This window comes from Leptinotarsa decemlineata, unplaced genomic scaffold (genome assembly GCF_025532065.1).
Source record: "Leptinotarsa decemlineata unplaced genomic scaffold, Ldec_3_MD MMD2_tig00001719_RagTag_RagTag, whole genome shotgun sequence".
NCBI lineage: Eukaryota > Metazoa > Arthropoda > Insecta > Coleoptera > Chrysomelidae > Leptinotarsa > Leptinotarsa decemlineata.
In genome coordinates, this window is record NW_027412569.1 from 4,994,272 (window position 1) to 5,022,119 (window position 27,848).

Below are 27,848 nucleotides of genomic sequence, written 5' to 3' on the forward strand. Positions count from 1 at the left end.
TCTTAATCAAATTCTACTTTCATATGATCCAGAAGTTGAGATATTTTCATTTTTTTATTTACATTAAAAACACTCTATGAGACGGGATACTCGGTGAGATATCAAAAAGTGGGTATTGAGGAAATAATTTTTCAGTTTATAATGATGATAATAATAAATGGGTTATATTCATTGACATACAGTGTTTCTAATGAAGAAAAAGATACAAAAATCCATGAAAGGACAAAGGTCAGCCGAGGCTGTTTTACAACTCAACCTAGGGGAGCGCCAATTAATTTTTATTGTTGTTTTATAATTTCATAATTTGTACCTGATGTTAATAATAATATATTATATACCTAGGGTGAGAGGTGAGCTATTATTTAGCGAGCATAGCGCCGAGGGATATAATGTGTCAAATTTTGATATGAATCTAAAGTCTATCCAAATGCAAGATAGAGTAAAACAAAACCGAAGCGTGATGTCCACGTGATCGCCAAGTGTCAGATGGAAAGGGCAGCGTTCATTGGTGAATTCGCCTTCTTGGTACGAGTTCGGTACCAGCACAGGGTTGTAATCAGTCGTTTGCGTGTTTGTGTGGTGTGCGTTATAGTATATTGTTTAAAATTATTTTCCAAGATGTCCAGTACAGACACTGCTGATGATACTGTGAGTCTGAGTCCAGCCAGGAAACCATCCAAAAAAAGACATTTGAGTGTTGAGATGGAAGAAGTGATTTTGAATGTGTTCAAGAAAGAGATGGAAGAAATGAAGACATCGACTATCGACGAAGCCGTATCGAAAGTTTCCGATGAAATTGAAGTGTGTTGCGCTTCGATTTACAATGTTTTACGGGAATATAAACAAAATCATACATTTTCCAAACCGAATACAAATCAGAATCGTCAAACCATTATAAAATCAATAGACGATGCTGATTGATAAACATGCAATCAGGGGGAAAGTGCATGAGTACTTTTTCAGAAATGAAATATCCACGATAGACAAAATACTCACAGAAATAAATGAAGATGTTTTATTGCCAAGTTTTAAGCGGTCAACATTCCATGAAGTATTGAAACATTTGAATTTTCTATGGAGAAAATAAGGGCACAATAGTTTGTTATTGGATAGAGAGGAAATTGTGTTATGGAGGAGAGAGTATTTGACCAAAATCAAATATTATAGGAAACAACAGAGAACAATTTATTATATGGATGAAACCTGGGTTAATGCTGGTCATACTACCCTTAAAGTATGGGTCGATGAAACTGTGACCTCATCTAGGAGGGCCTTTCTAGATGGATTATCCACCGGATCAACAAATCCATCAGGTAAACTTATATTTATATTAAGACCTGCCTCAATCTCAATATATAAAAAGTAACCCTCGTATTTGTTTTATTCACTCACATACCTCTTCATAATTTCAGGTGAAGGAAAACGGCTCATTATTTATCACATCGGCAATGAGAATGGGTTTGTTGCTGAAGGGCTGTGGTGTTTCGAGTAATCTCCAGGAAACTGGAGATTATCACGAAGAAATGAACGGTGAATCTTTTTTCGAACAGTGGTTTTCCAAAACCACTCTGCTATTTCGTAATTGCTGGTTTCTCCTTTTCTTTTCATATGTGAGGAGTTGGTCAAATTTAGGATATGCGGTTGGTTACCTCGTTCACAGGCAAATAGAGCAATGACAAACCAGTTGTTTGTTGTCCGCTTCAGCGTAGTTCGAAGAATGATGCTCTGAAGGAATTCGATTCTCAATTATCGGAAATCATTGACTTTATGTTGATGATAGATAATACCTTGCACTGACGAGTGGCCAAACAGCCCGAAACCGGTCTGCAAGTGTGTTCTACTAATTGAAAATCTATTGCGGTAGATGTATCGCCAATAGCATATGCAGGAATAAATTCAGTGAAGAATCCTGCACTGCCACCTGTCGAATATAATCAAATTCCCTTCGTGGTATAAGCCAGGGGAGTAATTGTTTTCTGATGGGTGTCGATCCATTAACCTACAGTGTAGGGAGTGGAGACTGGCCCCAACGAGTTGATACTTTAGATGATTTGATTTCTAGCCAAGCTTCAAGTATGCCCACTGACTATATGTGGAAATAAAATTATAATCACATTTCTAATGATAGGGTATGCTACAATATATCTGGTGTGGATTTTCATTGAAGACGAAATCAAGGCATTACTGAGTCACATAGTTGATGATCATTTCTTAGATCCAAATTGTCATTCGAAATGCAATAAATACATTAATTCGATTTCTAAATGCATACGACTGAAGTACTACCAAGTCAATATTCCAAGTTTACTCAACTGATGACTCTAGTAAAATTCCGTTTGAATAACCTTTCAAAGCTGATAAGAAGTCGCAGAACTCTCATTTTATGGGCTATCAAAAAGTTATTTGCCCGCATATGTGGTAATATAAGAATTCAAGATGGAACAGTGCGTTCGACATCAACTAGTTACAGTAGAAGAACGAATGACAGACATTATCTGAACTACTGAAACAAACTTGATCTGGTTAATTGAGATCAAATAAATAGTGAAAGTTGTATTAAATCAAAACATAATTTTCACAGACAAAATGGTTGAGGCTTTCGCAGCAGAGGTTTTCAGTATCACTATTTTCATTTCAAGAAAAGTGACACTGATTGCTTCCATATTCATGCCTCACAGATGAAGTATCGTTTCCTCATAACATTCAAATGGTCCCCTTCAAGCATTTCTTTCTTGAACATTCGAATTGAAAATAACACAGGTCAACAGTGTTTTTGTCACATGAACTTTGTGATGTGTTTTGTTTATGTTGGTCTACCCCCATTATAATTATATAATAATTTTGTTTCAATCACTTTTTTTGTGACAGCTATATATTCATTTCTTACCTAATATACGTCATTTAATAATAATAATATTTTTTTTGAGGTGGCTGTATAGCTATTGCATCAGCAAACATACATTTTATTTTCGTTAGGTACATCGTAAATATGCAACGAAAGTGTTCTACTAACCCTGCCAGTTTTGTTATGTGTTATGTATGCTCATAAAACTAGCAAATCAACAGATTTGCTAGATAACATTTCCATGCATTTCAAAGTTAACTAAAATTATTTGCATCAATTCCAGCCGTGACGCTATGGGATGTTAACAAAAATGATCACAAATCCCCTTTCCCGACTATTCCTGGTCCAGAGCTTCCCGTGTCGACGAGGAGAGTTCTCCTAATTACGTGCATGGTTCAATACGCACAGCACAATCGTCCATTGCTTATTAATGGGATCAATGTGGAGAACTGGGATCCAATCCTGCGCATTATGCAAAGCACATTGACCTATTTCACTGTGTACTGCCCTGGACAACAATGTCACCGTTGATATATTACGCAAGGACTGAAATTTACCAACTTTGGGCAGAGATTTATTGCCGGAGTTGACGATTCAATTATTCATCCAACTTTTCCAGATGTGAAGCGGGAGATTACGAATTCCGAACAGGAACTTTATTGACGTCGTATGGATGTAGCTTCTTGCCGACAAGTCTCTTGGTATCCACCTTCCAGCGATGTGTTTGTACGAAGACAGTTCATACTGGGTGTTTCATTTATTCGAGAAATTGTTTACATTCGCAAATTTTGGGTGCACGCGTGATTGGACCTTCCCCTTTTCTTATTATTTTTGTATATTGAAGTACATTTAACAAATTATTTCCTTGGTTGCTCTGAAAAAAATATAATCCTTCAAGAATTTCTGTCTATTTGTTATCAAAAATCGACATTAAGTAATAAGTTTCTCACATTTCATTATTTCAAAAAGAAATTTCAATTGCTGGTTTATACTATGACATGAATAACATAAGATCCACTCAAAGTGCCATCACAATTTTGCTTTTCAATCTACTAGCTGAACAATATGCGTCCCACTCCACATATTTTCTGGGAGATGCACAATGTCAGAAATTACTTTTCGACAACGTTTAGTCAGATGAATTTCAAAACAGCTCATTATCAACAAGGCATCTGGTCCTGATGAAGTGCCCGTCATTGTACTTGAAAAGTTTGCAAATGAACTCGCATCAGTATTTAACACACATTTTAACCAGTCTTACAAGAAAGGGGTTTTTCCTTCTTGTTTTTGTTCAACCTATTTCCAAGAAGGGCAAGAAAACACTTCCAAATAACTATAGACCATTCGCTTTACTATAAGTGATATCAAAAATCATGGAGAAGGCTGTTAACCACCAAATCCTCGAATATTTGGAAGGCTTTAACATCTTGAGCGATCATCAATATAGCTTTCAGAAACAAAGATCAACAGGAGACCTTCTATCGTATATAACCCTTATTTGGAATAATGAAATTGAGAAACATGAAGAGCTGTTGCACTTGATAATCCTTAGGCCATATTGTTTTGAAAAAAGGTTGGTTGGGTGAGAGAATCAATTTTTTCCTGAAAAACAATTGTTTTCTTGCCGACGTTTCGTATTTATTTTAATTCTCCTTCAGGGCTCTGTAACAATGAATTTTCATAAACATATCTTCCAAAAAACTCATACAATTATTATTGAGTTCTCAATTGAATTACTCACTGAAAATTAGTTTTTCCTGTTGATAATGTCACTATTTCAAAAACCATCAGATATACTAGATACGTATTAAAAAAAATAAAAACTTTGCAAACAACCAAATTTCCGAGACAACACCAACATATGACATGGAACAAACGAATGGCTTCATTTGTGATTCTGATAAGGTGGTGTCTGGTTTTTAATAAGTGGCAGAAAGAAAAAGAATGAAACAAGGGTAAATTATTCCGATATTTCACTCATTGAATTGAAATATGCAGTATTGAGGCCATCGACATCTCTTTTAGTCAAATGAATAATATTATTCGTGTAACATGTTGAGATGTATCAAACAGTTTCTCATTGCCATGGTTCTTGATGCAAAATGTAGACATAGTAGATACATATTGAAAAAAAAATTAAAAAAAATTGCAAACAACCAAAATTTCCGAGACAATACCAACACAAAACGACATGAAACAAACGAATGGCTTCATCTGTGATTCTGATAAGGTGGTGTCTATTTTTCAATCAATAGCAGAAAGAAAAAGAATGAATGAATCAAATTGAAATATGCAGTATTTAGGTCATCGACATCTCTTCTAGTGTTATCTTTACCGCATTTGAGGATATGTATCATTTCGCTCAAAAGCATTTTGGATAAATATGGTTGAACATCTAGAATAGTTGGATGGTCAAAATGAAAAATGTGTCCATATATTCAACGAGAGCTGTGGGGTTTTTTATATTCAGGTTCTTGGAGTCTCTCGTTTGTTCTGAAACTCGTGTTTCAAGATACCGCCCGGTTCGACCAACATATCATTTGTGACAGTTTCCACAGTTCAATTAGTACACTGCATCTGGGGATGCTCCAGTATCTCAAACAGAATTTTTTTCCCAAATAAGTATTGTTCGACTCATTTTCAATTACAAACCTGATGAATCGTATCAACCATATTTTCAAAAATATAAAATTTTTACAGCAGTTCCATGTATTTATCTTTTCAAATGTATAATGTTATTTATGCAACACGTTGAGATGTATCAGTTTATCATTGCCATGGTTACCCAACTAGAAACGGAGACCTCATCAGAATTCCTGCACACAACTCATCATTCTATGAAAAAAGCCCCTCATATAGAGGTATAAAGTTTTTCAATCATCTTCCCGCAAACCTGAGAGAGCACCGGAATAAAAACATCTTCACATCAAAATTGAAAGTACATTTGCATGACAAATGTTACTATAGTATCAAAGAATTTCTTGTTGCAAAATGAAAATGAGTTTGCTCATATGTATGAATATAAATGTAATGAATGTTTCCATGTATATGTGTACAAATCTATTGAAAAAGCCACTTCAATTTGTTCGGTACTAGCAGCATTTCATGTTTATCGGATGAATTTTCTACAAATGGAATTTTGTAATATTTGGGTTTCACCCCTGTATTTTGGGAGGAGAAACTTCTTTCTATGATTAACTGATCCATATTGCCTTCAACCGTCTATTGTATATCAACAACTCATAGGAAAAAAAACAAGAATATAGCTTTGCATCTTCACGGGCAGCAGGATGTTACATATAAGTAATTTCGAATTGCGGCGATAGTAACCAGATTCAATTCAATGCCACACAACCTAGTCATCGATTTTTTACAAAAAGATAATTGTATCCAAAATGGATATAATAATTTCAGGATACACAATTCTGTATTTTGATTCGATAAGTTTGTTAGAGGTTGAAATGGACACTGATATGTCTTGGCACAATCATGTCGCTGAAATTGCAAAAGCTGCTTGAAAGGTTAGAACACTGTTTGGAAACAGAAAACTGTACATACCTCGACAACTTTTGATGCTTCATAAAGCTCAGATCGGACCTACTTTGGGGTATTGTTCTCATGTATAGAGCTCCGCTCCCAAATATACCCTGAAGCTGCTGGATTCCATCCAGGGAAGAGCCATCCGCTCAACTCAAGTGACTTGGCACATTTGATTCCACCAAGTGCGGTTCATATCAGATATACGCGACAGGCTATGGTTGCTCATCGTTTTGGTATTCAACTCAGTACTCCTCGAACTCCTTGTCTAGGAACTCTTTCATTTAGAAAACTGCGTTCATGTGGATTTAATCTTCAGCGATTCAAATCAAATGTGAATCCCCACTTTCGCACATGCACCGCTCTAAGAGTGCCTTGAGGATTTCCTATAGAGCTTGTGTTTTATGCTTGAGAAAAAGTAATTTCAAAATAGAAGCGAATGCGCTTCCAGCCAAAAAATCATACTATTCAGTGAATGACTATCAAATGACTGCGTGGAGTGTTTAATAGTTGTAGCAAACTGTATCTGTGTTTCAATTCAATTATAATTCTCTTCAGAAATGTGTGTGTTGAACATTTTTGTATTTGTTGAAATTACGTAAGATATGAGAGAAGGTACTTTTGTTCTATAACAACAGAAAGAGAGAGAGAAATAAGACAAATTATCTTATCTAATTCCTACCATCACTACCAGTGACACTTCAAAGTGAAGACTAAAATTGGAACTGGTCTATGAAGCTCTCAGCTTTTCGCCTGTTCTACTTGAACTATTCCCAACAAAAACTTTGGAAAAGAATGTATTTATAGTCTTTGACCACTGAGCCTACATTATAAGTCCAATGCATGTTCTACCTTCCACCTATAAGAGTCGTATACCAGCGCTTTCCGATGGTCCAAGTGACAGAATAATCCTCACCTCCATCCGTTCGAGAAGTACATCAATAGCTTTTGTGTCCGCCGCAGCCATGGCCCAACAAAGGCCTCCAAATCCGGGCCCCAATTCGAGTCGATGACCACACTGATTGAAATATATCTCCGAGTCCAGCACAGAAAGGAGTATTATCCCGGAATGTGTCCTGGCAATGCTGGCCAATAAGTTATGGCGGTGTAATATCCTGAATCCCGGCGAAACACAATTAAATATGGTATTCCGACAAGAATTCCGCGATTGTGTCGCGTGATTAAACAGATTTGGTCTTTTCGGGTCAGCATATGTTGAGCACTTCAGTGGGAACTAATGTGATTTATGCTTTTCATTTTGTGGTATGGAAATTTAATAACATTTTTGGTATTCATTTCATTTGTCTGCTGGGTGAACACAAATTCTTGAGTTGAAGCTATTTTCCGTATTCTCCAGCCATGCTCTGCAGATTTTTATGCTTGACTTTTCGTCTACTACTGCGGTGTACATTATCAAAGGTAGGTAGGTCGCAATACCCGAGCTGGTAATCAGATTGTTCTGGACGCATTTACTTCGATCCTCATTTCTGGAATATGTAGTTAAATCGGATTTGGTGTATATCAAAAATTGGCTTGAATATCAGTTATTGACAGTGAATCTGGAGAAAACTCACTATATTATTATTATTTATCAACTTCAGGTACAATATAAAATATAATCATAGTAAAAATAAGTTAAGTTAATAAACGAGGAAGTCACATAAACTGTTTTCAGTTTGTATGTGACTGTGAGAATTACAATCAGAAAGTTAAAAATCACAATATAATATAAAATATAGACATAGTAAAATAAGTTAAGTTAATAAACTAGAAAGTCACATTAACTGTTTCCAGTTTGTATGTGACTGTGAGAATTACATTCAGAAAGTTAAAATCACGTGAACAATAATAATAATATAATAAAAATACAACATTCATATTCAACCCTAGATATATCCTTATATACACTTACATTAGTTAAGATATTTATATAATAACGGAATACTATTTGAGAAGGTTGATAACTATATGTATAGACACAGAAATATTAGGAATACACTATTTTATGTACGTGGGAAACTGGTAATGTAGTCATTCAATCGTTTTTCAAATTCATTTTGGTGATTTTTATTTGATTGGGTAGTGAATTAAAAAATTTGAGGCTGTGGTAGCTGTAGCTTTTTTGTCCTACAACTTTGTTCATAAACGGCATTTTGAAATTAAGTTGCTGATATAATAAATAATATATAATAATAATAAATATAGTTTATTGTCCAAAGAAAAACTCTTATTGACAAAACTTTGGTGAACATTGTTTTTTTTTGAGAAAGAAAAAACATAGTCAAGTGCATGAAATCAGAGTATTAGCTGGTGGATTGATAAAAATATGTAGAGTCCTACCATAAAAATAAAAAATGAAAAAAAAAATTTTTAATGTCACATTTTCTGAGGAACATTGGTTATATACAATATATATGCAATATAAACAAAGTAACATATCTACAATAATATATAAACATATATATATATATATATATATATATATATATATATATATATATATATATATATATATATATATATATATAGTTCGATACAGTTTACTATGCATTTCAGGTAGTAAGAAAGACGGTTATACATCCTGAGACCATTATACAATATAGAATTTCTAATTAAAGTAGTGTTAGATATGGGAAGACTCAAATTTAGGGTCTGGCGTGTGGTGTAATGAGAGACAATTGAGGTAAGTTCTGTTCTATGTTCATGCACTGAACAAACTGTTTCTGAAATGAATAGAGCTTACACTGATAAAATTTTGTTTGCGACAAACAAAGGCCTATATGTGATCCCAGAAAGGGATCACATATCTTAGATGTGACTCTACTAATGAATAATAGACAGTTAGCTGCAGTTAGTCTTAGTTCGTTAAAAGTTATTTTCACAGCATAACATCCATTAAGTGATAGTATGTGGTCCTAAACTTCAACTCATTATCAATTAATAACCCAAGAAATTTGTTGCATGACGGTTTATCAATCACATTTGCATTCAAAGCTAGAGAAAATTTATCAAGAATGCAACTAAATGATAAAACTTTAGTTTTTGAGACATTGAAAGGACCCTTTAAAGAAAAATATCATTCAAGCTATCATATAAAACAACTGAAAAAATTTTCAATAGATTCAAACAAAGAAACACCAACCCGAAACACGTATCACTCGAAGGAACCTACACGCATAAAGAAGCGTCAGCCTTCGATAATTTATTCCTCATTAAACTGATCTATTATACATTGTGGAGTACTATGAATAAATTTCTGTCTGCTCTTCAACAAAGCTCCGTTTCGAAGAGAAAAAGCGTCTAGAATAATAATAGCGACATGTTTCAAAGGGTATATACTCGAGTCTTACTGCATCATTCAGTGGTTCGCAGAAAACTCAGGCCCTTTGAGGTACATTGGCGTTTCTCATTATAGAGAATTTATGGGTTGGTTTTCTTCGAAAGAAATGCAAATAGAATCGATTTCATGAAATAACAACCATTTTTTCAACGACAAAAGATGAAACGATTGGATCAGATCCAATTACGCAGTACAAAAAAGAAATGAAGAATGGCATGGTGGATAATGACAAGGACAACAATATTGAAGAATAATCGACTAATTTCCTTCGAGATGTGAAAAAAAATGAAAAGGGTCTTCCAACAAAGACGTCCGAATTTTGACCATTGATAGCGGCCATCTTGTTGAAGCAACATCCTGCAACCTCATGTGGGAAAGACCAATGTCCCACTGGAAGACTATCTGAGGGGGTTAGCCCACGTGTTCCCGAATGACGTCGTCGAACTCTTCAGAGCATGTCTCACAGGAAGTTACTTTCAATGGAGAGAAAACTTCTATGAGCAACTAGATGGCGTTGCGATGGGGAGTCCACTTAGCCCAGTGATAGCAAACTATTTCATGGAACGGTTTGAAGGAAAAGCGATAGATACTTTTGAATTGAAGCCGACCTTGTGGCTACGTTACGTGGATGACACTTTCGTCATCTGGAAACATGGAAGAGACGGCCTGAACCGTTTCCTAAACCACTTGAACGCCCAACAACCGTGCATAAAATTCATCATGAAGATTGAGCAGGACTAACGGATAGCTCTCCTAAATGTACTAGTAGAACGATGTGGTACCAGACTAACCCACTAAGTGTATCGAAAACCCACACACACAGATAGATACTTGCGTCCACTATGGAACCACCATCCTAGCCAAAAGAGAGGAGTCATCTGCACTCTAACGGAACGGGCTCGGAGAATATGTGAACCAGAACATCTGGAGAGGGAACTGAAATACCTTGAAGTGACTTTGAGATCGGATAGATACAATGCTTCCGAGATCAGGAAAGCCATGAAACCGAAGAGCACCACGGTTCAAAAAGCAAAATAGGATCAGATGGTTACGCACGCATATCTACCGTTTATCCCTAGGGTCACGGACAGAATTGGAAAACTATTGGATGAACACGACATCGAAGCAGTCTTCAAACCCACGAGGAACATACAACAAAGCTTCAGGTCGGCTAAAGACAAAAGAGACCCATTATCAGCAGCAGGACTCTATCGTATACCGTGTACTTGTGTGAAGGTGTATATCGGAACCGCCAAACGATCCATGGGGACAGGACTGGAAGATCATAAAGGGAACTGCAGACTAGGCCAAGCGGACAAGTCAGCTATGGCAGAACACGCGCTTTTTTTTTGTACCTTGGGAGCTGTGTGACTTGTCCATTTAGTCCAAGTCTCCAGAAAACACTGCAGCCTCTTAGGCTTATTGCGTTTATTCTCCCATCTTCTCATGACACCCATTCGATCAGTCTCATTCCCTGTACTAGTTTGTACAGGTTCCGTGTTGGATGTTCGTCATATTCTTCTGGGCGTAGTTTTGTACGTCCATATATAGCCTGCCTCCTGTGATTCAGTGCCTCATATTCGCATAAGATGTGTAGAGCTGTTTCTATCCCTTCGTTGCATAATCTGCAGCTGAGGAACACGCGCTTAGTGGAGACCACATAATTTTGTTTGAAAACACAGAACTAATTGCCCCCAACCAGGGATACTATAGCCGACTGTTACGGGAGGCAATAGAGATCCACAAACACACGGAGAATTTCAACAGAAAAGAAAACGCTATGAACCTCAATCGAATATGGAACCCCATTTTAAAGAATTCGAGAATAACGAACAGAATGACAACAGACAGCAAGAATGTGAATGTTCCAGGTTCATGTACAGGTACAAGTACAGGTACAAGTGCAGGTACAAGTGCAGGTACAAACGCAGGTACAAGTGCAGGTGCACATACAGTTACCAATACAACTGATTACCTGACAAGGCATAGATACGCCTTACGAAGCCTAAAAGTTAGTTATCGGACAGCAAGCCATAATAATTAAACCTCTGAAGAAGCTAACCACTCGCGCCAGCGAAACGTCAGGAATAACTTCTAAATATTTGTCACTGTTTTTCGAATTTTCAAATTCGAAAAATAGTGACACTGAAAACCTCAGCCGCGAAAGTCTAAACCATTTTGTCACCATCTGTCAAATTAGTTGTCATTCATTCAGCAACTTAACGCGTGTTTCGCCCATTTCACGGTCTCCATAATCGTCCTACCGAGAGGACTGCTTTCAATGTGGGGGATGAATTTGAGTCCACTGGTTCAGTAAACGATCGACCAACACCCGTACGTTGACGAAACGCAAGATCGGCCTTTCGCAGACCACAATTTAGTGAATTTTGCGTCGTAACTTGGGCCTACACCTGTACAAAATTCAACTGAGCCAAGAACTGAGGGTAAACGACCATAGACAAAGACTTGTGTTCGCTGAATGGGCTCTAGTTTTCATGGAAATGAGAAACGATACCGATCAACATGAGATACAAGAGCATCGAATGTATTCCGAAAAAGTCACTGTTCGATGTGGATTTTGGGCTGGCAGCGTCATCGGTCCATATTTCTTTAAGAACGACATTGGTCAGGCCATCTCTGTCAACGGTCAGCACTATAGGTCGATGATTTCCAACTTTTTTTGACCTGCAGTAGTTGATCTGGACACCAAGGACATATGGTTTCAATAAGACGTCACTATGTGTCATAGAGCTCATTCTGCACACAGGTCGTGCATTGGAAATGTGGAATCTATCTGAATATACAATTTCGTGTCCAATTATAACATTGCATATTATATTATTATTTCCGAAGTTTGAGGAATACGTATCCGTTCTTTTGTAAAACTATTTCTGCTGGTCTACAGTTTCATGATCACATATCCATCTGTAGTCGGAAGAAACCCACAAATACTTTACTTTTTTTGCTAAAGAAGGTGTAACAATACGGCTATGCGCTATCATTTTTGGTGTTCATGTTATATAGAAGTTGGAAACGTTTTAACATTTTTGCTTCTCTTCATCTGACTGTGTTCTCCCCACTAACAACACAAAATAACTTGTACGTCACTATTTGAAACAACAGAGCTTCAGCGTATTATTTTACTATTTCAATTTGGCAACTGCTGTCACCAGACGCGAATTTCTTCACATCAAATTCTGGATGCTGAGGCAATTTTGGAAGGAGCTTGAATTCAGCCTCCTGTACGAAGAGGAGGTCTTCAGTTGCAATTGAGAATTATCTCAATAATTCTTTCTAAGAGGTTACTATGCTAGATTCTGAAATGAAATCAGGTTTTCAATCTTGTACTACTATATTCAAAAATAGGAAAATTACATGAACAGAACAGAAACTGAAGTAAATACACCAATGGAACGAGATGATATACTGTAATATCGATTATACATATTGCTTTGACAGAAATTTCTAGTTTCTCGCACTGTAAGTAGCTTGGCCGACACTTTCAGACCACTACCGAACTATGACCCAATTATTAGATTCACTCCGAATACTGATTTTCAACTAACTCCTTCCCAGAATTTAAATAACGGTTATTACACATGTACAGTTATCTCACTGCCACCATTTATATCTATTTTTCTCAGTGAAATGCACGATTCCCGCTAAAATTTAAACACTTTTTTCGACCCTCTCACGAAATAAAATAGTTATAATCGCGTCAGCCGCCCGGTTTCCATATCAACCTCCCTTTTTGGAGCAATTTACGCCGCTCGTCCGATGAAAACTCTGTAAAATGAACAAGAACCTCAAAGAATTCGCGGTTACACTTACATATTTTTTTTGTAACCTTCCTCGATCAGTCGCGAAAGATTATTTTTCCTCTCAGTTGATCTCGATTTGTCGAAGTTATGATCAATTAGCCTATGGCCCCGCCTTAGTTGGGATGGTCGCTAATTTTCATTCTTTCTCAGCAATCGGATCTACACACGACGTGGTTCAACGGAAAAACAATATTCCGCTTAGTCTATAGATACATACATACATACATACATAGATACAGATAGATATAATCTGATACATTTTCGCCTCGCCTTTGTCAGCCCAATAAGTTGGTTATTTCCCCATGGGTTGGGCTACTTATCGGGCGCATCCCCAGGTGGCGGATAGGGGAACGGACAGAGAACTGGAGACCTTGTCCGAGAAGCCTAATATGTGGCCTTACGGACGGGATCCCCGGACTCCTGGTCAGTGGCAGAAATAATGAGGGTGAGGGGAACTGAAACTCCCCAAAAGCCTTTGCGAAACAAGCCACCGTGGACCAGCCTATCCAAGGTGTAAAGAATCGTGTCGACAGCTGAATGGTCGCAACTAGGAAAACTAGCCTTTGCTAGGCTCAGAAAAAGAAATTTTCGAAAGAAATTGTGCTGGACTCTCGGTGTCCCTGTCTTACCATACCAGTTAAAACCTTTCCTATTTGGCACTATTGCCATGCGTGGAATTATCCTAGGAGGAGTTAGTATAGACACGCCTGAAGAAGATATTGTAAAGCGAAACACGTGTTACATTTACGTAAAACTGTGCAGTAAAAAATTTCACAAAGAAGTGTTTCTTGGATAGTAATATTAATTTTTCTGAATCGTATGTATTTATCCCTGAAAAGGCCATCAGATTTGTTTTGATTTGTTTTCAAGAATCCAAGTCGTTTCCTCGTAAAAATAACAGACTCTTCAAGAACATTTTCATAAGTTTTTCTGAGACATTTTCATGAAACTCCAAAAGTCGGCCGCAATCACAAAACCGTCCTCCAAGGCCGCAGAAGGTCAATTCTACTCTGCATTCAAACTCCAAGTTTCAACCGCAAACACAAGAACTCCATTCCACCGAACCGTTTCTAGTAGTCTCTCTCCTGTATTTGAGGTAAACGAGCAAGCAACAAAGGAAAACTTCGCCGGTTACGCCGCTGTTAATGGGAAGCACAAAACTTTCCAGTACCGAGCGAAGGGCTCAAATGAAAATGTATGGCACCCAAGATAGGAAAGAGGAAGATCGGAATACCGTCGGGATCCTCACACCGTTTTATCACAATGACCTTTGAGCTTTGTGTGTGCGTTAACAAAGTTTAATAAAGGGGTCGTTTTTAACAGAGAGAGGCCGGCTCATGTTTATTTGTGCTTATTGGAATTCTTGTCGTCTGTTAATGAACTTTTTGTGTCGTGATTTGGGACATCACTCGAAGCGAAGTGGACTGGAAAGGAGTGAGAATATCTGACAAGGTCAGTTTGAAAGTGGCTGATAATGTTTCATGGTGAATTTCACTAAAAGTTCGGATTTCCTTTGTCTGATATGATTCTAATCTATGAAAGAACAATATATATCTGTTGTACCAATTATTTACAAGCAATCAAACGTGAAATAAAAATACAATGAAATGAATTAAATGAAAGAATCCAGATGAAAGATGAAAACGACCACAGAGTAAAAAGAAATGAAGAAAATACTCCCAATTATACAACCACCACAAGGAAACATTTTATCTTCTGTGAAGAATTCAAGACATTTTATCAAATAACTAGAGGCAATTGAAGTCACAAAGCAAGATCAATTAGTCAGTATCGACGTGAAAATCCTTTACACCAACGTTCCTGTCGAAAAAGCACTTCAAATCATACAGAAGGAGCTATCCGGTCCTAGTCACCTAGTTACTAGGATGCTGTGTACGGAACTGCTATTTCCAACTGAAGAACGGATTCTTTACGCAAGATGAGGAACTGCCAATGAGATCGCCACTTTCACCAGTTATAGCCAACATATATATGGAGTGGTTTGAAACTCCGTCCATTGAAGAAGCCCACAAGAATCCCCGACTCTGGTTGCGACCCAGTTATTTTTTTGGAGCAAAATAGCGTAAAACCTCAAATCACCCTCACAATGAAGAAGAAAGTCCGTAACGAATTGCCATTCTTAGACGTATTGGTGGAGAGGACCGACAACAAGTGGGAAAAAATAGTATACCAAAAACCCACTCACACGGGACAGTATCTTATTCACGAATCCAACCACCACTATCAGGAACTAGGCAACATCAAAAAACATCTGCAAGATCCCCAAGGAAGAGGAGCCGTCACAACTCGTCGTAGCCCTTCCCTATATTAAAGGATATTTGGAAAAAATTGGAAGAATTGAGTCCAAGAACAACATCAGAACCTTCTTCAGATTCGGAAACACGATTCGTAGCAGCCTCACGAAAATCAGGCCACCAAACGCGGACTGACATTCCGAAAGCTGCAGTTACAGAATAACCTGTGAGTGCAACAAATCCTTCATTGATGAAACTGAGATGTTATATTATCGATCAGTCAATCAATTGATCAAACAAATAACTGATGATCCATTGGTGTCAGTACACAAAGTGTATAGACAGGATTAAAGTCAAAAATATATTCAAATAAGGTGGAACAACGTCCTAATAAAGAAATTTTGTTATGACTACCAACAATATAAGAGAAAGGTTTTCAGTGTCACTATTTTTATTCGGGTTTGAAGGTTATGCATTTTTGGAATGTCTTTCCGACGTTTCTTTGACTAGCTTCATCAGATGTTCATTCATCTTGAGTTTATCTCCGATGACTGGGTATTCCGACTGCGTAAGTCTAATGTACTCTGATTCAGGTATATTGGTGTGCTTATACCTGTATATGGATTAGGCGAATTGTCAATAACTTTCGTTCACCCTTTTCTACATGCCGTCATGATGTTGGTTATTCCTGAACTTCTTGGAATGAGATTTCATATCCAGTTGAGGTTCATAATGTGTTTGTGAATCGCTATTGACTTCCGTACCAGTCGGCTAAGGTATCCCTGGTTGGGGGCAATGAGTTTCGTGTTTTCAAACAGTGTCCTTTGCTTTCCTTCAGTAAGTTCGTGTTTCGCCACAGCACACTTGTCCATTTGGCCTAGTCTGCAGTTTCTCTCATGCTCCTTCAGTCTTGTTCCCATGGATCTTCTGGTGGTTCCCACAAATGCACGGTGAGCGATATGCCCCTGCTACTGATAGTGGGTCTCTTTTGTCTTTAATTTTGAATACACTGTATCCATTCGATTTCAATGTCGCTTAAAGATGTGCCAGTTCTTTCTCTAGGTGATCTGATTAATATATTTTTCGAGACCGTTAGTGACACTGAATGAGGTGACCTAGTTCATCATGACAGAAAATTTTCAAGAATGAAAGTAAGTGCACTTCTCTCAGAAGAAGCAATAAAAGCTAGCGATAGTTTTGGACGAAGAGGCTTATGATTGTACTTACGAATGCCACAGGAGAACCTGATTCAACTATTTCCTATAGGTTAGCATCTAGCTATTCGAAAGCAAGACCAAAAATACAATCGCAGTACTGAACCTCACAATATCTCAAAGATTTGTAGGAATTGTAGTTGACTGCTTATCATCAAGTTTGAAACCAAACTATGAAAGTTTCCCATACAATATAAAGGGGTTTCAAGAAATGAATGGTTCACAGGTGAAATACCATATGTGACTAGACTCAAAAACATTATTGTGTTATAGTATGGTCACAATATTAACTGAACGGATGTAATGAAACCATTTTGATTAACGAGAAATGCGTTCTGTTCTTTGATGTTCTCTTTCGAGAAATTTCATTTTCATCATTTTTATATTTAATAGTAAAATCATATTACGTTAAATTTACTAAAATGGCACAGAAAGCAATGATGACCAGGCTACAAAATGTCTCCGTCTAGATACGACCCATCCATTCGATAGTCGACGGCATAAAGCTGGGAAACGGGTTTCGGGAGTGGATCGACGTCGAAGATGATTTCCCTCGGGAGAGGGCCGTCGCCATACTACCTGTCGTGTCAATTACCCGTTCTTATCAATACCGAGAGCTCTCGAAATATGATATAGAAAACGAGTTATCGTAACGTCACCAAACGATGAATTTTCAGAAGGAAAGGGTTGATAAAATTGAGGTATGTCTGCTCCAGGGAATTATGAACTTTGTCGAAGGAAGAATTTGTTGCTTCGACCCCAATATTTTGGATTCACAGAGTAGGTTTGCTTTCAGAATTTCAAAAAAAGGAGCCCTGAAATTTTATATCGGAGAAATTCAATCAATTATACTGAGCTCAGACTAAAAATGAAGCAGAAACATTGAACACACTTAGTGCAATATCATTATTGGGCCATTTGAAACCAATCGCAGGGCATAACACCAGGTGAAAAAACTGTTGGCGAAAATTCAGAAACATGTCGTATTTGATCCAAAAATCATTGTGCAATCAACAAACCTCTGAGCGGTTATTTATTCATTTATTAATGTATTCATTCATACACTGTTCTACAGGTTACACACAACTACAGAACAGAACAGATATAAAGTCAAATCACAATACAATACAATTACAATTAGTTATAAGATAAAATGAGTATTTTGGGAAAGAAAGTTTTTGGCTTTCTACTACTCCATCTGATACAAAAAAATGGATGAGAGAATCTTCCAAAGAAAGGAAGGATTAATCAATTTGAAAATAAGTAACTCTATACATGGATGTGTAGATCATGCAAAGAAGGAGGACTTTCTTTCAGTTTGTGTCTGAAAGTTACTTCTTTGCATGATCTACACATCCATGTATAGAGTTACTTATTTTCAAATTGATTAATCCTTCCTTTCTTTGGAAGATTCTCTCATCCATTTTTTTGTATCAGATGGAGTAGTAGAAAGCCAAAAACTTTCTTTCCCAAAAAATTAATCACTCCTAAAAATATAACCCTTTCAAATAAAATGAGTACATATAGAATTATTTGAAGTAAAAAGACATAATCTCAGATATGTAACAGTGAAAAGTGTCAAGCTGACAACTTGCAGAATTGCATTTGACACATGTTATGCAGAGCTGAAAGTTTCAGAATATTTCTACGTGGTGTTGGCAGATAAAAAGGATTAACCACTCTAGAGGTTGGTTCAGGTACATTAAAATTCAGTTTTTGCAGAATATGTGAGTCAATAATTAAATTATTGATCAGTTTAATAAGAAAAATTGTGATAGATATTGGGAATAGATATTGTCTGCTCTAAAGGAGAGAGGTTTTAAAAAACGACGTTGAACTGATTCAACTTTTTCTGTATACAACTGATGAAATGGATCCCAAATTATATATGCATATTCTAATTCTGATCTGACGAAAGCATAGTATGAGGTTTTCGATATAGATGGATCCGCGAAATCTCTAGAGATTCGTGCAATAAATTCATATATTCTGTTTGCAGCAGACAGAATGGCTTCAATGTGTTGTAAGAAGGAAAGTTTTGAGTCGAATGTAACACCTAGATCAGTGAATGCGTGAGGCCGTTAGCGTGGAATATCGTTTATTGAATATTGACATGAAAATGGACGATTTTTTAGTGTGTACGTCATTACATTAAATTTACTTGCGTTGAAAGGAAGATTTTTGTGAAAGCACTATTTCTCAACACGTTTCAGATTGAGGGAGAGTTGAAGACAGTCCTCGAGGTCATTGATCTCACAATATAATTTCAGATCATCCGCGTATATCAAACAGTTGATGTCAATGACCCCAACTATGAAGTTTATGAAGGCGTTGAAGAGAAGTGCCATTGAATATAACATACTGACGCCCGTCAGTGAAGTATGATATAAAAAGTTTGATCAGGCCTAGAGAAAAGCTGTACCTGTACAATTTCAATAGCAGTAATCCGTGATCAAGTCTGTCAAACGCCTTATGGCTCAGAGTAATACCACAAGACATCAGAATTTCATCAGCAAATTTCCATTTTTTTGAACACTTCCTATTTTCAAATTTTAATCAGTTGAAAGGCCTTTTGATGCCATCGTATGTGAAATATAACAACGTTCGCCGTTATGAATTGTCTAAGTTCAGATGTCCCTATTGGAAGACATTATATTTGAGATAACGGTATTTTGGATTACAAATAATCTTCATCTTCTGTAAGATTTTCATTGGATGAAAAAATGTGTATTTCCATCAGTAATAAAAAATTATCTGAAATGAGATACATTTCAGATGCTCAATGCTTTACCAAATATTTGAATCATGAAAAAGATGTCAATCAATCAATCAAAATTTACTTTATTGTCGAAGATGAAATCTCATTTACAAAGCGTTACTATTCTGAAAAATATAAAATACACAACTCAAAAGGTATTTTCGAAGATAAAATCTCATTGTCAAAGTGTTACTATTTTATGAATATAAGTTTTACAAATTGAAAGTAGTACTTGAACATTTGGTGATTTAAAAATTTGGGGGTGAAAAAGCAGTCAGAAAGTAAAAATATATATGCTACATATTGAAATAAACTATAAAGCATAAAAATATAAGAGTGAATGCAAAGAATATAAAAGTAAGTAACTATTTCGTAAACCGTTTCAACTATACAGTTTTGAGCCAAATGTAAACATCAAACAAAAAGTTGAAAAAGTCACATAGTTTAAATACCAGTAGGTACTGAAACACAATAATGAAAATCAATTGTTTATAGAATTTAACTTTCTGTCTGAATGAAACTCGTCCAAAGTATAATAGTACTTTTAAATCGGAAGCTTTTTTACAGATTTTCTAAATTTAGTGGTACGTGTTATGCCTTCGATCTCAATTGGAAAATAGTTAAACTTTTTTTTCCATTATACAGTGTGACCCATTTTTAATGGAAACACCCCCCTAAAATTTGAAGTTGTAAATCGATTTTGAAATTTTTTTTTAAATGTCAAGTACTGAAAGGTAGTAGGGTGCTAATGCCGACTGAACGCCTCCCCCCACCCCTTTTGACCTTGAGACGTCACACGACCTTGAATGACGTCACCTAACCTTGAACGTCGTACACGTAGTATGAGCTTGAATGCGGTGTTTGACCTTGAGTGTGGGGTTTGACCTTGACGTTCGACACTTCGACTACCTTGAGCTTGCTCCATGGCATTGAATGTTGACCTTGAATGAAATCGTGACGTGTACAGAATATAACCTTGAACAGTGGGCGTTCGGCGTTGTCCACTCCCTTGTTGGTAATTCCTATATAAGTTCAGAATATCGTATGACGTCACCTAACCTTGAACGTTGTACACATAGTATGAGATTGAATGCGGTGTTTGACCTTGAGTGTGGGGTTTGACCTTGACGTTCGACACTTCGACTACCTTGAGCTTGCTCCATGGCATTGAATGTTGACCTTGAATGAAATCGTGACGTGTACAGAATATACAGTGGGATTAGGCGTTGCGGTGTTTGACCTTGAGTGTGGGGTTTGACATTGACGTTCGTCACTTCGACTACCTTGAGCTTGCTCTGTGGCATTGAATGTTGACCTTGTAGCTCTCATTTGGGTTATGGTGGGGGGGAGGAGTTGGGCTTTTATAAGGAGTGTGGTGTGAACGTTTCACTCATTTCAAATTCTCCTTATCGTACGGTATATATTTCTATATACAAGATGTATTCGTGCGTTGATTGTAAAAAAAGTTTCACTCGTAGTGACAACCTACGTCGTCATCAGCGGGATTCCTGCACACCCGCAAATGGTGATGGACCTCCAACATCGAAGAGGCAACGGTTGACACCCCCAGCACTTCCAACACTGCAAACATGCGTTTGCTGCAATTTGACTATTGCAAGCGATCAGATGAATGTACATCGGAGGACGTTGCAGCACAGAACAAATGCATGTGTTCAATATGGGGAAGGTGTGAAAATTGTCAATACAGCTTTCAAGTGTCGAATTGTGAGCTACCGAGTGGACAGTGAAAACCACCACATGGATTACCCAACATTCTTCAATGAAATTAAGCAGAAAGTAGTGAAACTACTCGAAGAAGTGTTGGATATCCATAAATGCATGAAAGTGAACATGGAAGTGTTTGGGCGGTACAGTCTGCAAACTAAGGATCTTTCAGACATCAAATCATTTAATAGTCCCAATGAAGTAATTGATCAATCGAATGATTTGGATGTGGTTTATAGCAGTTTTGCAGATAGTTTAACTGTTAAAGCAGCGGAATTTCAAGATCGGGATTCAGGTATGTGATCTAGTCAAAATGTTGATGATGATGGACTTATAGAGAAAACCCATATTTTCAGGTTGGACCATTGAGAAAATTTTGTACTTGGAGGTGAATATCAACAAGTATAGCCCCTTCGGAGGGTCTTCATACATCAAATTGCCAAGGTTCATCGAATTGAAGAAAAGTGTGGTGAATGTTCTTAATCAAGATCAGTGCTGCTTTGCGTGGGCTGTGACTTCAGCTTTATACCCTGCCAGTCAGAAACTTAATGAAATTTCATCATATCCCCACTTCTCAACCGTCTTGAATGTAGCAGGTATGGAATTTCCAGTTAAGTTGAAAGATATTCCTAAGTTTGAGGTTATGAACGATTGCTCTATCAATGTTTATGGGTTGGAAAATGTTTTTAAAAATGGTAGAATTGAATATGAAGTTGTGGGTCCGTTACACTATTCTAAACGTAGATTAAATAGTCATGTTAATCTGTTGATTATTACAGATGATTCTGGTAATAGTCATTATTGTTGGATTAAGGATTTATCGAGACTAGTATCATCACAAATATCTGCCCGTGGTCATAAAAAGTATTTTTGTGATGGTTGTTTATTGTACTTTGATAATGAACGAACTTTATTGCGACATCAGTTGAATGATTGTAATCACATATCGACAACGACACCATCCACAAATTTCAGGGTTGATAAATTTGGTAAAAGGGTACCTGAGAATATTTTGAAATTTGAAAATATCGAGAAACAGTTGAGGGTTCCATTCGTTGTATATGCTGATTTCGAATCTATTCTGAAACCAGTGCATACTAATGAGCCAAATCCTGCTAACTCTTATACAAATCGAACATATCTTCATGAACCATATGCTTTTTCTTACCTCATAAAGTGCTCTTTTGATGATTCTATATCTAAATTTGTACTATATAGAGGTGCTGATGCAGCTAAAGTGTTTGTGTCAAACTTGGAGGCTGATGTCACCAATATTTATCACAAATATTTGAAGAAAGTCATTCCAATGAGTCCATTGACTGATGAGGAAGAGCATGATTTCAATATTGCCGCCACATGTGGTATATGTGGAGAACCATTTGGTGATGGTGATATTAAGGTGCGTGACCACTGCCATCTAACGGGGAAAAAAAGAAATGGAGCTGCACATAGTATTTGTAACCTCAATTTCAAATTGCCCAACTTTATACCCATAATTTTTCATAATCTCAGTGGGTATGACTGTCATTTGTTCATAAAAGAGTTATGCACAAACAAAACAAAAGTTGATGTCATTGCTCAAACTAAAGAAAAGTATGTTTCCTTCACGAAACATATAATTATGGAGAGAATAGTAGATCACAATGGAGTGACGAAAAATAAGTTTTTGAAATTAAGGTTCATCGATAGTTTTAAATTTATGGCTGCTTCCCTTCAAGAGTTAGGTGACAATTTAGATGAAAAACATTTTGTGGAAACAAGAAAATATTTTCCGGAACAGGATAAATTCAAACTTATGAGGCAGAAAGGTGTTTTTCCGTACAGTTTTATCGATTCTTTAGATAAATTAAATTATTCTAGTATACCATCAAAGGTGGACTTTTATGATAAATTAAATGAAAAACATGTTTCTGATGAGGATTATGATAGAGTAAAGCAGGTATGGAACACATTCAATTGTCAAGATTTGGGTGAATATTCTGACATATACCTAAAATCTGATGTTCTACTGTTGTGCGATATTTTTGAAAATTTTAGAAATATGAGTTTAGATACATATAAATTGGATCCTGCTCACTATTTCACTTCTCCAGGTCTTTCTTGGGATGCTATGTTGAAGTATACGGGTGTCAACTTGGAATTATTAACTGATATCGATATGGTGCATTTTCTCCAAAACGGTATACGTGGTGGTGTAAGCCAGTGTTCGGAGAGAAAGCATATTGCAAGCAATCAGTTTCTTCCAAATTATAATCCCGAAGAACCTTCATCTTTCATAATGTATTTGGATGCAACAAATCTGTATGGTCATAGCATGTCTCAATCATTACCTTTTGGTGGGTTCACTTGGTTGACCGCCAGTGAAATATGTCAGTTGGATATCAATAGTATTCCAGATGATAGCCCCCAAGGATACATACTTGAAGTAGATGTGCATTATCCTGTCGAGTTACACGATCTACATTCGGATTTACCATTTTTGGTTGAAAGTATTATACCACCTGGTTCAAAGTCCAAAATACCCAAACTTATTCCTAATTTGAATGATAAAAAGAAATATATCGTTCATTATAGGAATTTGAAACAAGCGGTCCGTAATGGTTTGATGGTGATGAAAACTCATAGAATTCTCAGATTCAATCAGTCACCGTGGCTGAAAAAATATATCGATTTAAATACAAATTTGAGAAATAAGGCTACCAATAAGTTTGAGAAGGGTTACTTCAAATTGAATATAAATTCCATATTTGGCAAAACGATGGAAAATGTAAACAATAGAAGAGACATTCGAATTGTCACACATTGGGAATCCATAAGAAGAGGTATGGGTGCCAATGCTTTGATAGCTCGTCCCAATTTCAAAACATTATCCATATTTTCGGAAGACTTTGTCGTCATACATATGGATAAAGTTAAGGTTTGTTATAATAAACCATTGTATTTGGGGTTCAGTATATTGGATATGTCGAAAACAGTCATTTATGATTTTTTCTATGATGTCATCAAAAAACATTACGGACCACAAGCTTCTCTTCTCTATACCGATACGGATTCTTTGATACTGAAAATAATGACGGATAATTTTTATAATTTTATGATTGCAAATGTTGACAAATTTGACACTTCTAACTATAGGTTGGGTAATAAATTCAATGTGCCAGTTAGCAAATCGGTGATTGGAAATATGAAGGATGAACTTCCGAGTGATCCCATCATCAGTTTCCATGGCACCGGTGCGAAAGCATATCATGTACAAAGTGTGTCTGATGAAATAAAGAAAGCAAAAGGTATTAAAAAATCCGTTATAAAAAATCAAATTTCAATTGAAGATTACATTAGGATTGTTGAAACAGGCGGTATAATATTTAGAAAGATGAATGTATTCAGGAGTGATTTACATGATATTTACACGTTGATGTGCAATAAAGTCGCGCTATCACATAATGATGATAAGCGATTCATCATTCCTAATACCACCAAGACATTACCTTGGGGCCACAACGATATTGAATTCTATCAGACAAGTTCCGAACAAAATTTAAGAATTCTTTTGAATGTACTGAAAGATGAAAACAGTATAAGTGACAAGAAATTAAATTTACTCATTGCCTTATTGGAAGAGCAATCGAGTAATTGAATTTTTTCACTCATTACCTGGTTTGTTCAACAAATTGTAAAATTCATACTTGTCGAATATTTCAAACGAATTATCCTACCCCACTTCCACCCCCACTCCCATTCCCACCCGAAGTGGTAGGGAGCATACGGCTATAAAACATGAGGAGGAGGCCACAGTTCATCATTCGATTGCAGTCTTCCTTCGAAAGAAGCAGCCAACCTGAGATACCTGCCAGCCAACTTAGTTGAAAATTCCAAGCAGCTTGATGTAAGTACACACTTCCATACTATTTATATTATATTGTCTAATATTTTCATTTTCTCTTTCTAGAATCATGTCTTTTCTGAGGAATGCTCTGATGACCCCGATTACCACTCTCAGTGAGAGACAGTTGGAGGATGTAGAGCGGAGGAGGGTGGTTGTCCTACAGGACATCATGGTACAACCACCAGCTGCAACACCAGCTGCAGCTCCCATTCCACCACCGGGGATGACTTCCACCCAGGAAGTGGCGACTCCCATTCCACCACCGGGGATGACTTCCACCCAGGAAGTGGCGGCTCCTGACTTGAAGTTCTTTTTCGAGGACTTCAAACCAACCCCCGAGGAGGAGGAGATTGACCCCCCACCAACTTTGTCGACATTCAGTGGACCAACTTCTTCGTCAGCACCCCAAATTGAAGATTTACTGAATGTCTACAACCCGGACCTGGACGAGTCTCTGGCGGATTTATCGCATCTTCAAAGCTTCTTATCGCCCATCGAACCATTATCCCCCATCGATTCAGGGGATGAGTTCGAGAAACCGGTGAAGAGGGCCAAGAAGATGAAGAAGTCCGCACCTGTGAAGAAGTCCGCACCTGTGAAGAAGTCCGCACCTGTGAAGGCATCCAAAGCCAAAGGTGGGAGGGGTGGTAAGTTGAGTGCTTTTCGCAAAAAGTGTGAAAAGAACTCACCTTACGGTGGTTGGCCTACAGCACCCCTTCCAGTGATGGAGGTGCAGAACTTGGTGGAAGTCGTCGCCCAGGTCCATCGGGATGCGTCACCCCCTCCAGCCACCCCCCAGGTCCATCGGAATGCGTCACCCCCTCCAGTCACCCCCCAGGTACGTGTTGAGCATTCCGAACAAGAGGTTGGCCCGGAAAATGTCCTTTCACAGACTGTGGTAGAGGGTAATAAACTCAAAGAGTCTATTACCTATGCACAGTCTGTGAAAAAGAGATATTTGAGGGAAAAGAAGGTTGTGGATGGTTCTGATTCCAGAAAAAGGGCCTTGATGGCGGATATTTCCACCATCGAGGCCCAGAAACTGGAATTAGAGAAGCGACTCTCTTTGCTTAGGGCGAAACTTCAAGAAGAAGATTCGCAACAAGGAAAGAGTTTGGCTTACATCCAAAAATATGGACCTCTTGTTCAGGAATGGGATGCCATGTGCCAGGGGTTCCTTAATACCTAACCCCTTTTGTAAATATATTTTTGTTTAGTTTAAGTTAGATGTATGTTTAGAATAAAAAAATTGTAATTTTAGGAATATAATAAAAACTTGCATGTTAATTTTAAGGTTATGAATGTTATGAATGAAAAAATAAAATAAGGAATATTGGAGTGCATATCTATTTTGGTTGTTGCACACAAAATACTGCGTGGTTGGGGCAGTATTTATTCCTTCATTCTAGTCATTTTCTAGTCACATGTAGTATATAGAATAAAATTAGTTAAATAGAATAATTGTATAGAATTTCCATCATTTGAAAGTGTGTGAATTGTAAAATAGTTATTTTTTCTAGAGAATAAATAAAGGTGATTCTAGTAATGCTCTGAGTATAATTCCAAAACCTTTTGACACTTCTCTCATCATTACTTCTCTCAACATTATTCAAACAAATTTCATTTATGTGAATGTGTAAAAATGAAATCATGAATCTAATGAATATTATATTGGATTTATTCCCCAATTCTCACATCAATACTTGAATAAATAACCTAGTGGGTCTTTATTTTTCACATATTCCCCTTCCCTTACTCTACCCCACTTTCTTCAAATCATATAAATAAGATTGTATTCTCAATATTCTTCAACTTGTTCGTTCATCATGAATCAAGCAACACCAATTATTCGGGAAGCTGATTCCACCAGTGAACCTCATTTTGCCCCACCAGAGAATTGGTCCTATGGTGACATTCAAGTTGCTGTAGTTGATTCAACATCTCCCGATGATGAATTCGATGGGTATTCAGATACAACAATAGAGCTGAATGAAGAACAAGATGTAACCTCAGACGAAGATGAGTTTGAACATGATGAATTTGCCAGCCCAGAACTTGTGGATCAACTGTGGCTTGAAGATCATCAAATCGCTCCACCAAATATCATCGTGGTGGTTGATTCTCCCGAACCTGACATCATCATTATAGATGATGATGATGATGATCAGGTAGGTTAGGTTAGGTTTTCCTCGGAGTGCACATAGTACCTGGTTGGTGCACACGGAATGCTGCGTGGGTGGGGCAGCATTCAACCTAACCACTCTATTTGGTAGTAGTGAAAAAAATAGGGCTATATCGGTACACCCTTGCGGTGAAACGTTAGTTGTTTCGCTATAAAATGAACTAATTAGAAAATGGAAACAGTTAATCATTATCTTTGAATATCTTTGGAACATTATTTCAATAATGTTGATAAAAATTCGTATCATAAAGAAATTTCAAGCAATGTATATTCGGATAAGTAACG

The 27,848-nt window shown here is 37.1% G+C and overlaps 2 protein-coding genes across 6 annotated transcripts in view; one reads left to right on the forward strand and one right to left on the reverse strand.

Moving 5' to 3' along the window:
- Positions 1–27,848, reverse strand: part of Dscam2 (Down syndrome cell adhesion molecule 2) — a 521,384-nt gene that overhangs the window by 220,077 nt on the left and 273,459 nt on the right. The window lies entirely within an intron of this gene.
- LOC141482690 (uncharacterized) lies at positions 25,025–26,656 on the forward strand. The gene is made up of 2 exons (XM_074176350.1): positions 25,025–25,381; positions 25,445–26,656. The coding sequence occupies exon 2, from the start codon at positions 25,449–25,451 to the stop codon at positions 26,568–26,570; it is 1,122 nt and encodes a 373-aa protein (XP_074032451.1). The 5' UTR covers positions 25,025–25,381; positions 25,445–25,448; the 3' UTR covers positions 26,571–26,656.